Raw genomic sequence first — 12,020 nt, 5'->3', positions numbered from 1 at the left:
CTCTGGGATTCTGTGATGGGCTTGGGAGCATTCATCAGAGCCACCAGTGACAAGGGCAACCCTAAAGCACCCTTCAGAAGGGCCTTTTTCCCTGTTGCTGCCCATTTCAGTCCTTTAGCACACTCCTCACTGTTCCTCCCCATCTCCTTCATTCCACTTTTGGGCACCGCTCCCTCAGGCTCTCCTTTGTCTCTTGTGCTTCCAGCATGATGGGTGGAAGAAGGTGAATGACATCATCAAGGAGAGCACAAGGACTGGGGCTGCCTCAGGCCCACTGAGGTTAAGATCCAAATTCCCCAGGAAGCCCTGTCCAGGCAGAGAAGGACAGGAGGGTGCCCATGAGCAGCCTGCACAGAGGTACCAAGGCCAAGTCACGCCTGACCAGCCCGAGTGCCTTGGGTGATGTGAGCATTGATGTTTGCATGGACAAGAAGTAGAGGACAGCATTTACCTCGTCGTTAGCAAGGTCACCACGATCTTCTGTTGGCTCATTTGCAGCCAAACTTGTGAGCTATGGTTTGAGTACAAGGAATTGAAGATGGGTGGAAAGCTGGTTCATTGCCTGTGGTGCTGGGATTGCTGATGGACCCTGGTACCAGCTCCCATTGGCGAGGTTCCCCTCAGCTCCCTGCCATGATAATGTCAACCATGGCCCTTGTGAAGCTGTAACTGCCTCCGAAATGCTCCAAAAGTGGATGTCAAAGGTGGGCTTGTTCTGTGCCTTGCTCTAAGGGAGCCCAAAGCCCTGTTGTTTGCTCAAGCTGAGGTCATCTCCTCTGGGTACATTTCTTCTCCAAACCAAGCAGCACAGAGAAGAGATAATTACCTGCTTTGGGCTTTGTCACCTCCTGGGGCACAAAGAGATTCACAGTCCCACATCCCCACATCACTTGAAATAGAAAGGGGGTTTGCTGATGCTGGCTCATTCCCAGGCTCCCTGCACAGCTCCAGGCACGTTCATCTTCACATCCATCTCCGAGAGCATGAGGAGGGCAGCAGAGACAGAGCTGAGATGTAAGTGAGGGGCAGCATCTTTCAGCCCATCATTCTCCTGTGGTTCTCCCTTGCCAACAGCCAGCAGCTCCTGTCTTCATCTCCTGCCCTGCTGCAGGGTTGTGGGCTTCTTGATGATGCTCTGGGCTTCCCAAGGAACTGCTTGTGCTGTGTGCTCCCCATGCAGCTGCTGAGAAGGCAGGTTTGGAGATCACCCTGGTGGAGAGCACCCTCAGGAGGCTTCCTCACCTCTGAGCAAAAAAGGTTTCCTGGATGAGCACCAGAAGCTTTCCTGTACAGGACATTCAGGGTGCTCCCCATTGCTGAGATGAGGCAGCTCCAAAAGGTGAGTTTTTTTCCCCAAAACATGTGTGCAAGTAGGGATTGCTGAGCTCTGGGGATTGCCCATTTCTGTTGGAGACTCAAGGGAAAGGTTAAAGAACCATGAAAATGTTTTAGATCTGACAGAGTGTGTCAAGGGGGAGGGAAAACCAATACTAACCACTGTGTAAGGTTGCATCGGATCATAGTATGGCTTGTGTTGGAAGAGACCTTAAATCTCACCCACTTCCAAGCCCCTGTGATGGCCAGGGACACCTTCCACTAGAGCAGGTTGCCCTGTCCAACCTGCACTTTCCATAGGTCAGGAATTCGTTCCAGTTAGGAAGAAACTCAAGCAGAGAGGGAGGAAGTGGGTGGTTGGGAAAAGCCCAAAAGAGGATGAGGGATCAGCTCTACACTGCGAAAGCACCATGTTTCTCTGTGTTCCAGGTTGAGCCGGATGGTCTCCAAGCCCCAGGTTCAGCACTATCACAGGCAATGAATTGCAGCGCTAAGGTAAAGCTACCTGGGTGTGCAACCTCCCCATTGCTTTCCAGAGTGGTCATTGCTCAACATCTCAAGGTGAGCCACAGGAGCAGGCACCACGTTGTGCCATGGTGTTTAACTGCTTGAGCACCCCTTTGTTCTACCTGTGCTGGCACAGGACTTTCACCAAGCTCTTCCTCATTGATCTGTGCCTGAACTCTCCCTTTCCATCCTGCAGGACTGTCTCTGAGCAGCTCCCACCACACAGAGCCTTTTCCACCTGGGACATCCCTGCCTCTTGGAGAAGAAACCCCCAGCCAGGAGCTCACACACAAAGCACCATCCAGCCCATGGCACAAAGCAATTGCACCCAAGTGACCGAGTTCAGCCTGGTGGGCTTCACACAGGACCTGGTGACTCAGGTCTACTTGTTCCTGCTCTTCCTGCTCACCTACGTTATCACCATTGTGGGCAACCTGGGCATCATCATCTTAATCAGGGCCAGCCCCCACCTCCACTCCCCCATGTATCATTTCCTGGGCAACCTGGCCTTTGTAGACCTCTGTTCTTCCACCATCATCACCCCCAAGATTTTGGTTGACTTGATGTCAGAGAAGAAGAGCATTGCTTATGCTGGGTGTGTGGCTCAGGTGTTTCTCTTTGATATCTTTGCAGTATCTGAATGCCTCCTGCTGGCTGCAATGGCCTATGACCGTTACGTGGCCATTTGCCATCCCCTGCTGTACCCCCTTGTCATGTCCCCAAAGTGCTGTTTCCAGCTGGTGACTGCCTCGTACCTCCTGGGGCTGACCAATGGCGTGGGACAGACCATCAGCATGTCCACCCTGTCCTTCTGCAGCTCCAGCACCATCGACCTCTTCTTCTGTGACATTTCCCCTCTCATCTCGCTCTCCACCTCTGACACCACCCTCAGCCACATCATCCTGACCACTGCAGCATCTCTCTTTGGTGTGTCCAGCATCCTGGTTATCCTGCTCTCCTACGTGGCCATCATCCCCACCATCCTGAGCATCAATTCAGCCGAGGGCAAGCGCAAAGCCTTCTCCACCTGCACCTCCCACCTCACCACTGTCAGCATCTTCTATGGGGCATGCTTTTTTATGTATTTATTCCCCAGCTCAGACAGCTCAAGAGCAGCAGATAAATGGGCTGTGGTTCTCTACACTGTGGTGACTCCCATGCTGAACCCCTTGATCTACAGCCTGAGGAATAAGGAGGTGAAGGAGGCTTTGAGGAAGCTCACAAAAATAAAATGATCTTAATTGTTGTAAGTTTAGGACCAGATAGAATGGATGTACTGGGGGAGATGCTCTGGTTTTGGTTGAACAACATTGTGGGGTTTTCTGCAAACAGTTTGAAAGAGTTTTAAGACGTGATAGTGATTAATACCCAGCAAAGGGCAGAAACTATCAAGGAATCCCCATCCACTGCTCCGCACCTTTGCCTTTGAGCTCCCTGTTGGCAGCAATAAAAGCCATGATCTCCGTGGCAGCCTGATCACACCAGAGCACAGGAGCTGTGGTGTTGCTCAGCAGCCTTCAGACCTGATACGTGGCAGCCCATGGCAGCCTGGAGCAATGGCATTGCCTGCCCTGATGTCTCTCCTGTTGCTTTCCTGCACAGAGAGCTGATGGATGATGGACACACATTGCATACCTAAACCACCCCAAAATACTCCACTGTGTGCATTACCTCAGCCCATAGAGCTGCAGCCTCTGCCAGGACCATGGTGAAACCCAGAGCCATGGCTGAGCTTTAGGGATATCGTAGACACAATAATAACCTAGGTTGGAGGGAGAAGCTCCATGGCTGTGTTAGTAATAGGTGAAATTGTGCGTTGAAACAATAGTACAAAGAGAAAAGATGATTATATTTGAAAATCTGTTAATCAGTTGAGGGTTTCTTTTGTATTAAGAACAAGTTGAAATCCTGTTATTGTGTATCTTAGTTACTTTATAACTAAATATTACAATGGTAGCTATAACGATAAGCAATTAACATAGCCATATATGGGGAAGGGTATATGGGTGGATCCAGGGGAGTATTGTGAAACTCTACCGAAGCAGAACTCACGAAGATACCAGGAGTAGTCAAGTGAAAATAAGAGAATGCTGGCGTCCACATAATGATTGGGACATGTCCAAAGAACAGAAAAGTGAACAGGATGACCTGAGGAAGACTCCTTACTGCATCAGGACGACCACCAGAGGGGGGCTGCGCAAGGGCAGAAGAGGCTGATGTCGTAATAGACTGATGTGGCAATCCTTGATGCATATGTATTAGTCAATGATGTAATCTGTGTTGAATATGTATTAGTGACGACATTTTTAGTGTATAAATAGTGAGCGCGATGTAACGGGGTTGAAGCCAGATTTGGGAGCGTGCCCCTGGTTTCCCAGCGCTGCAATAAAGCACCTCATATAACCATTCCGGTGGTTATGCGTCAGTTCTTACGCTAACAGCTGGATTCAGTTAAGTCAGGATCTAAGTGGTATGCTTATTCCTTAACAACACACAACTAACAGGCACCCAGGGTCAATCAGCTGAATCCTGCTTTGTTCCCAAAGCTTCCTGATAATTCTCTGGTTATTATTTAACCCAGATGAAGCTTAAAGCTCACACAGCTCCATCCCCCTGCCACGGGCAGGGACACCTTCCACTAGAGCAGCTTGCTCCAAGCCCCTGTGTCCAACCTGCCCTTGAACACTGCCAGGGATGGGGCAGCCACAGCTTCTCTGGGCACCCTGTGCCAGTGCCTCAGCACCCTCACAGGGAAGAGCTTCTGCCTAAGAGCTCATCTCAGTCTCCCCTCAGGCAGGTTAAAGCATTTCCCCTTGGCCTGTCCCTACAGGCTCTTGTCCAAAGCCCCTCTCCAGGTGTCCTGTAGTCCCCTTAAGGTATTGAAAGGCCACAACAAGGTCTCTCTGGTGCCTTCTGCAACAATATTCAATGACTTTATGTCCAGCTGTTCTCTCCTTCACCATCACCAAGTGTTTAAACAGGAATATGAGCTCTTAGTTTCTCAAAAACACAAGTCTGTGTGTACAACCCTATCGCTCTGCTCATCGTGGCTTCACTTCGGAGGTGCTGCTCTCAAAAGGGAAAGCTTTTTCCTCCTTGTTGTGTGTGTTTAAGGAAACCGGTGGTTTGCTGTGTCTAAGGGCTGCCATTGCCTTCAATGGAGTTATCATCTGACCAGGAGAGCAAACACCAGGTGAGGTTCTAGGAAGCAGAAGCAGCAGCCAGCATTGCAATGCATCTTCCTGCTGGGTCATGATGAGCAGGCAATGAGGTGGCTGGCTTCTGGCATTCCTGCTGAGGAGCTCCTAATGGCTTTAGCTCCCCACTCTCAGGTGGAGCTGCTTTCATTGTAGTTAAATCTCATTTAAAGGCAGCTGAGCAAATGCTGGGTAGGAGCTACCTCCCCTTTTTGGGTACTTAGTGATTGGATTTAGGAATCACCTCAAATGTCCTTAGGCAAGCACTTATCTCCTTACTTTTGAATGCACCATGTCACCCCTATGTGTTTACTGGGTTCATCAGCTCCCTTTAGTGTTGAGGGAGATTTGGTGGGGTTCATGCCTCTCACTGCAAGGCAGACACCTCCATTGCTTCAGGTGAAGAGATCTGAATGAGCTCTGCTGATTGCATTGGCCTGAGTCTCCTTAGCTGTAATGGGACTTTGTCTCATAAATAGATAAGGAGAGACACTCATGTTTGGTTTTTAATGTAAGTCATGCCTAAAAGAGGGTGAGTGCCCTCCTCTTTGGAGATGTCTGGTATGTCTCCCATAGCTGGTAAGTTTAAAATGTCAACACAAGGAGAATGTATTTTATCCATTTTGATTGGAAAGGATTTCAATAGTTGGGTTTCAAATGTGTAGATTCTACACTGGGGATGTGATTTCTTTCCAGTGTGTGGCTTTCCAGACAAAGGAGAGCCTGAGGGAGCGGTGCCCAAAAAGGGAAAGGAAGGAGATGGGGAGGAACAGTGAGGAGTGTGGTAAAGGACTGAAATGGTCAGCAACAGGGGAAAAGGGCTTCAGGGAGATGTTATTGTGGCCTTTCAATACCATAAGGGGCACTGCAGGAAACCTGGAGAGGGGCTTTGGACCAAGGCCTGTAGGAACAGGCCAAGGGGAATGGCTTTAACCTGCCCGAGGGGAGACTGAGATGAGCTCTTAGGCAGAAGCTCTTCCCTGTGAGGGTGCTGAGGCGCTGGCACAGGGTGCCCAGAGAAGCTGTGGCTGCCCCATCCCTGGCAGTGTTCAAGGGCAGGTTGGACACGGGCTTGGAGCAAGCTGCTCCAGTGGAAGGTGTCCCTGCCCGTGGCAGGGGTTGGAGCTGGAGGAGCTTTAAGGTCCCTTCCAAAACAAACTTCTCTGGCATTCTATGATCCAGGCCCATGAAATTGTCCTTAATACACAAACATGCCAACACACTGACCCTCCAGCTCAATGGCTTTGGACATGAACCATCTCTGTCAAGCAAAGCAGCTGTAGAAGTGAACTTTGTTGTTAGCAAAGAAGAAAGTTTCTTTCTTGTTATACACAGCTAATTAATATCTGATGGCTTGTTATGAAGAGTGAGGGAAATCACATCCAAGTTTTCTGAGAAGCTTTCGTGGTGATGAGGAAACTTCCTTGGTAAACCCCAGAAGGTCTTGTTAAAGCTGATGACTCCTGGAAGGGTGCTTGGTCCCCAAGGACCACTTCTTGCTTTGGCAAAGTGAGCAGCATCACTTGTGATGGAAACAGCTGTGACTGCTTGTATTGTGAAAGCCTGGATTTTGAGCCTGCTGGAGGGCTTTCTGTGCCCATGCAAGCTTGGTCCTACTCTCCCCTTAAAGACACATCCCTGTCTTCATGGCATGTGCAGATCATGTGGTACTTGCTAATGGGGTGCTTTGTCCCTTCCTGCTTTTGACCCCTAATAAAAGGAGCAGGGGAAGCTCATTGCATTTGTCTTCACTTTTCAGCCTCCTCAAGGACACTTCATACATTGAATTTCTTGTTACTAGTTGTCTTGGGATGGATTTATTTGTGTCTCTCTTTAGTTCTTCACCTGTTAAAAATGTTCTTAAACTCTTAAACTGAGGCAAGTTGTAGTCCACTACATCCATCCTCCATGTCTTCCTGGCTTTCATAAATGTGATTTTCCTACCATTATGTATTTGGGATTGGAGAATAAGCATGGCAATGGGGTCACCTGACTCAACATCTGAAATTCATTGTCTAGTTATGAGATAATCAGGTCCCTTCTTGGGTGGTTTGGAATAAAAGGATGTTTTATCACATCCTAGGACAGCTGGTGAGGATGGATGTGGTCCAGAGCAGGTCTGAACATCAGAAGGACTTGTACCATGCACCCTCTCTCCATGGTATATGCATCTCAGAATAGTTTTGTGTGGATTAAACTAATTCCAGTCAGGATGTGAAGGCCTCCTGGAGGGCAAACTGCATCAGTTGCCCCCTCAAACCTATTTTCAGTTTGTTTTAATCCAAAAGACAGGACAAGAGGAAAGGGCCTCAAGATGCACCAGGGCAGGTTTAGATGGAGCTGAGGAACAATTCCTGCCCCAGAGGGTGCTCAGGCATTGGAACAGGCTGCCCAGGGCAGGGCTGCAGGCACCGGCCCTGCAACTGTTCACAACCCTATAGACAAGGCCCTCAGTGCCATGGGTTAGTGGTGGCCTTGGCAGTGCTGGGGAACAGTTGAACTTGATGAGCTTAAAGCTCTTTTCCTTTTTGCTCTCCCTTTTGCTTGGCAAATGAGAATAAACAGAGTGAATTCTACCGTTCCACTGGATCAAACTCCATTTCTAGACAGTGTTGTTAAATTCATTGAGGGCCTTAAGAAAAGGAACTGGGTGAGCTTTAAGCTCCCTTCATGCCAACCTATTCCATGATTCTATGCTTTTAGAAACAGAGAAAGGATGCATGAAAGAATTAATGGTGTCACATTCTTTTTGACTTGATGCCACCAGCAAGTTCTCCATGTGCATTATCTTGCAGATGAGGTTAAATCTCAGATTTCCTATTGTGACTTTGCAGCATGGGAAATTCCCGTTAGAAACAGAGGGAGGGGGAAAACCCCACTGTAAGAGTAACCAAACACTGAAATAGGGGCCAAGAAGGGTGTGAAACCTCTGCCGTTGCTTGTCCCCAAGGCTCAGCAGGAAAACAACCGTTGGCTGGGTTAAATAATAACCAGGGAATTATCAGGAAGCTTTGGGAACAAAGCAGGATTCAGCTGATTGACCCTGGGTGCCTGTGAGTTGTGTGTTGTTAAGAAATGAGAAGACCACTTTGATCCAGACTTAACTGAATCCAGCCATGGAGCTTCTCCCTCCAGCCTAGGTTACTATGTGTGTCTAGGATAGCCCTAAAGCTCAGCCGTGGCTCCGGGTTTCACCATGGTCCTGGCAGAGGCTGCAGGTCTATGGACTGAGGTAATGCACACATTGGAGTATTTTGGGGTGGTTTATGTATGCAATGTTTGCCCATCACCAATCAGCTCTCTGTGAAGGAAAGCAACAGGAGAGACATCAGGGCAGGCAATGCCATCGGTACGGGAATCCATGGGCTGCCACACAGGAGGTCTGAAGGCTGATGAGCAACACCACAGCTCCTGTGCTCTGGTGTGATCAGGCTGCCATGGAGATCATGGCTTCTGTTGCTGCCAACAGGGAGCTCAAAAGCAAAGGCGTGGAGCAGTGGATGGGGATTCCTTTATAGTTTCTGCCCTTGGTGTGGATTCATCACTATCACGTCTTAAAACACTTTCAAAGCACCTTCATTCATAGTAGTGGTCACACAATTTACCATATTCCACTGAAATTCTTTGCTGTCTGAAATGAAATGAGGTGAATGGTGCTAGAAATCATTGAATTAGGTTTGTACATCAAAACCTAGAAATACTGCCTGCATGGCATCACACTTATTTGCTGTCATCTCTATTTCTCTTGCTAAAGGTGTTTTTGTCCTTTTCTTAAGGCCCTCAATAAATTTAACAACACTGTCTAGAAATAGAGTTTGATCCAGTGGAACGGTAGAATTCACTCTCTGTTTATTCTCATTTGCCAAGCAAAAGGGAGAGCAAAAAGGAAAAGAGCTTTAAGCTCACCAAGTTCAACTGTTCCCCAGCACTGTCAAGGCCACCCCTAACCCATGGCACTGAGGGCCTTGTCTATAGGGTTTGTGAACAGTTGCAGGGCCGGTGCCTGCAGCCCTGCCCTGGGCAGCCTGTTCCAATGCCTGAGCACCCTCTGGGGCAGGAATTGTTCCTCAGCTCCATCTAAACCTGCCCTGGTGCAGCTTGAGGCCATTTCCTTTTGTCCCATCCCTTGCTCCCTGGGAGCAGAGCCCAGCCCCTCCTGGCTCCGTCCTCCTGTCAGGCAGGTGTAGGAAGTGATAAGGTCCCCCCTTATCCTAAAATGAAGAGAGCTGCACACTTGTAGTTGTCTACTTTTGTCTACCTTCCACTAGAGCAGCTTGCTCCAAGCCCCTGTGTCCAATGGATGGGGCAGCCACAGCTTCTCTGGGCACCCTGTGCCAGCACCTCAGCACCCTCCCAGGGAGCAACTTCTACTTAACAGCTCACCTCAATATCCCCTCTGTCATTTCACGTGACCAAACCTTGTGGTCTGGAGTTGAAATACCTGGAAATATCAGTTGATATTTCCTTAAAACCAGAAATAACACCAGAAAGCATTTCCTAATATAAAACATGAGCTCAGGTACCAGTTGGTCTGATGCCAGGAGGGCAAAGCCACCACCTTCTCCCTTTTGCTCTCTGAAGCCTGTAATAAAGTTTATTGTTATGTTTAATAACATTTAAATAATAAAATATATTAATTTCAAGTAATATTTAAGTAACAATCACTTTGGACAACAACTTTCTTTCCAGTACACAGTCACTGTCAGGTTTCAGGCTGCAGCCAGGGAAAGTCCTGTCCATGCCAGCACAGAATGTAGCCTTGGTTTAAGGAGAAGCGTGTTTTCCAGGTGTCATGATTCCAAGTATGTTTAGTTCCTGCTTTGTGAAGGTGCTTTATCCACCCATCCTTGAAGGTTCTATATCCACCCATACTTGAAGGTGCTATATCCAACCATCCTTTTCAATCTCCAATATCCAGCCATCCTTGAAGGTGCAATACCCAGCCTGCTTGTTCTCCTCACCAGGGCAGGGTAGCCCTCTCCTTTGAGCTGACTAGGAACCATGAATGGACAAAGAGCAGAGGACTCTACTTTTTGCTATCCTCATGGCGTTCTTCATATCTCCATTTCTTAGGCTGTAGATGAGCAGGTTCAGCATGGGGACAACCACAGAGTACAGCATGGAGACCACCTCGTCATACTTCGAGGACTGGCTGGAGCTGGGGAGCAGGTACATGAAGAGAGAGCTGCCATAGTACAAAGCAATGGAGACGAGGTGAGAGGCACAGGTGGAGAAAGCTTTGCGTTGACCAGCCACAGACCGCATCCGCATGACAGTGGAAAGGACCAACAAGTAGGAGATGAGGATGAAGACCGTGGAGCTCAGTACCTTGGACCCCACCACGGCAGCAACCGTCACCTCGATGGCAGGGGTGTCAGAGCAGGAGAGGGCTACCAGTGGTGGTCCATCACAGAAAAAGTGATGGAACATCTTGGAACAACAGAATGGGAGATGAGATATGGAAACTGTGTGTATGGTAGAGCTGATCACTCCAGCTAAGTAGGCACCAGCCAACATCCCAATGCAAATCCTTTGGGACATGACCATGGAGTAGGAGAAGGGGGTTACAAATGGCCACGTAGTGATCGTAAGCCATAGCAGCCAGCACGTAGCACTCGGTGGTGGCACAGGTTGCAAAGGAAAAGAGCTAAGTGGCACATCTAATGAAGGAAATCACCTTCTTCTCCACTAGAACATTGAGCAAGGCTTGAGGGATGATGATAGAGGAGTAGCAGACATCCAGGAGAGACAAGTGGCTTAGGAAGAAGTACATGGGGGTGTGTAGGCAGGAATGCATTCTGATTAATGCAATTACTCCCAGGTTTCCTATGAAGGTAACCACATAGATGGCAAGGAATAAGACAAAGCACATCACCCACAGGTCTTCCCTGTTTGAGAAGCCCAGGAGAATAAACTCAGAGGGGGACGTATAATTATCTTCAACCATATTGAACCTATAAGGAGATTCATAGAATCATAGAATCGTCAAGGTTGGAAAAGACCTTAAGATCATCTAGTTCCAACCCCCCTGCGTGGACAGGGACGCCTTACGCTAAACCATATCACCCAAGGTCTCATCCAACCTGGCCTTGAACACTGCCAGGGATGGAGCATTCACAGCCTCCCTGGGCAACCCATTCCAGTGCCTCACCACCCTAACAGGAAAGAATTTCCTCCTTATATCTAACCTAAACTTCCCCTGTTTAAGTTTTTACCCATTACCCCTTGACCTGTCACTCCAGTCCCTAATGACGAGTCCCTCTCCAGCATCCCTATAGGCCTCCTTCAGATACTGGAAGGCTGCTCTGAGGTCTCCACGCAGCCTTCTCTTCTCCAGGCTGAACTTCCTCAGCCTGTCTTCATGCGGGGGGTGCTCCGGTCCCCTGATCATCCTCGTGGCCCTGTCTGGACTTGTTCCAACAGTTCCATGTCCTTTTTATGTTGAGGACACCAGAACTGCACACAATGCTCCAGGTGAGGTCTCACAAGAGCAGAGCAGAGGGGCAGGATCACCTCCTTGGACCTGCTGGTCACGCTCCTTTTGATGCAGCCCAGGATATGGTTGGGTTATGGGCTGCAAGCACACACTGTTGGCTCATGTTCATTTTCTCATCGACTGACACCCCTTCTCCGCAGGGCTGCTCTGAATCTCTTCTCTGCCTAACCTGTGGCTGGGCCTGGGATTACCTGCTTTATGTCTTGAAATTGAAATGTGGAATAGGCCCAAATCCCTCAATAATGTTAAGAATGTCAGGTTTTGTCTATCAGTCAGTTACACCACTTTAAGTCAGGATAGTGTGTATATATACATATATACACACACATACATATATATAAATCAATATAAGGTAAATTCATTCTGACAGAGGAAAACACCAAGTTCCCAAGCCCAGTCTTGGCTAAGCACCACAACCACCACCAACACACTTGGAAGCAAGTAGATATTTTAAGGCAAAGGAGGGAGGGCAACACCAGAATGAA

The 12,020-nt window shown here is 48.6% G+C and overlaps 1 protein-coding gene and 1 pseudogene across 1 annotated transcript; one reads left to right on the top strand and one right to left on the bottom strand.

Moving 5' to 3' along the window:
- Positions 1-2,144: 2,144 nt before the first annotated feature.
- On the top strand, positions 2,145-3,077 carry LOC133282351 (olfactory receptor-like protein COR3). Its single transcript, XM_061478372.1, has one exon. The coding sequence runs from the start codon at positions 2,151-2,153 to the stop codon at positions 3,075-3,077; it is 927 nt and encodes a 308-aa protein (XP_061334356.1). The 5' UTR covers positions 2,145-2,150.
- Positions 3,078-10,031: 6,954 nt separating this feature from the next.
- LOC133282156 (olfactory receptor 8U3-like) lies at positions 10,032-10,986 on the bottom strand (annotated as a pseudogene).
- Between the last annotated feature and the right edge of the window lie 1,034 nt (positions 10,987-12,020).

This window comes from Pezoporus flaviventris, unplaced genomic scaffold, assembly GCF_033815535.1.
Source record: "Pezoporus flaviventris isolate CSIRO_AGI_PZ_B2104156 unplaced genomic scaffold, CSIRO_AGI_Pfla_v1 ptg000116l, whole genome shotgun sequence".
In the NCBI taxonomy this organism is placed as follows: Eukaryota; Metazoa; Chordata; class Aves; order Psittaciformes; family Psittacidae; genus Pezoporus; species Pezoporus flaviventris.
This window is presented reverse-complemented; position numbering and strand designations above follow the sequence as displayed.

What these genes read in the sequence shown, in the direction of transcription:
- LOC133282351 (XM_061478372.1), top strand. Translation starts at nt 2,151, where the DNA reads ATGGCACAAAGCAATTGCACCCAAGTGACCGAGTTCAGCCTGGTGGGC.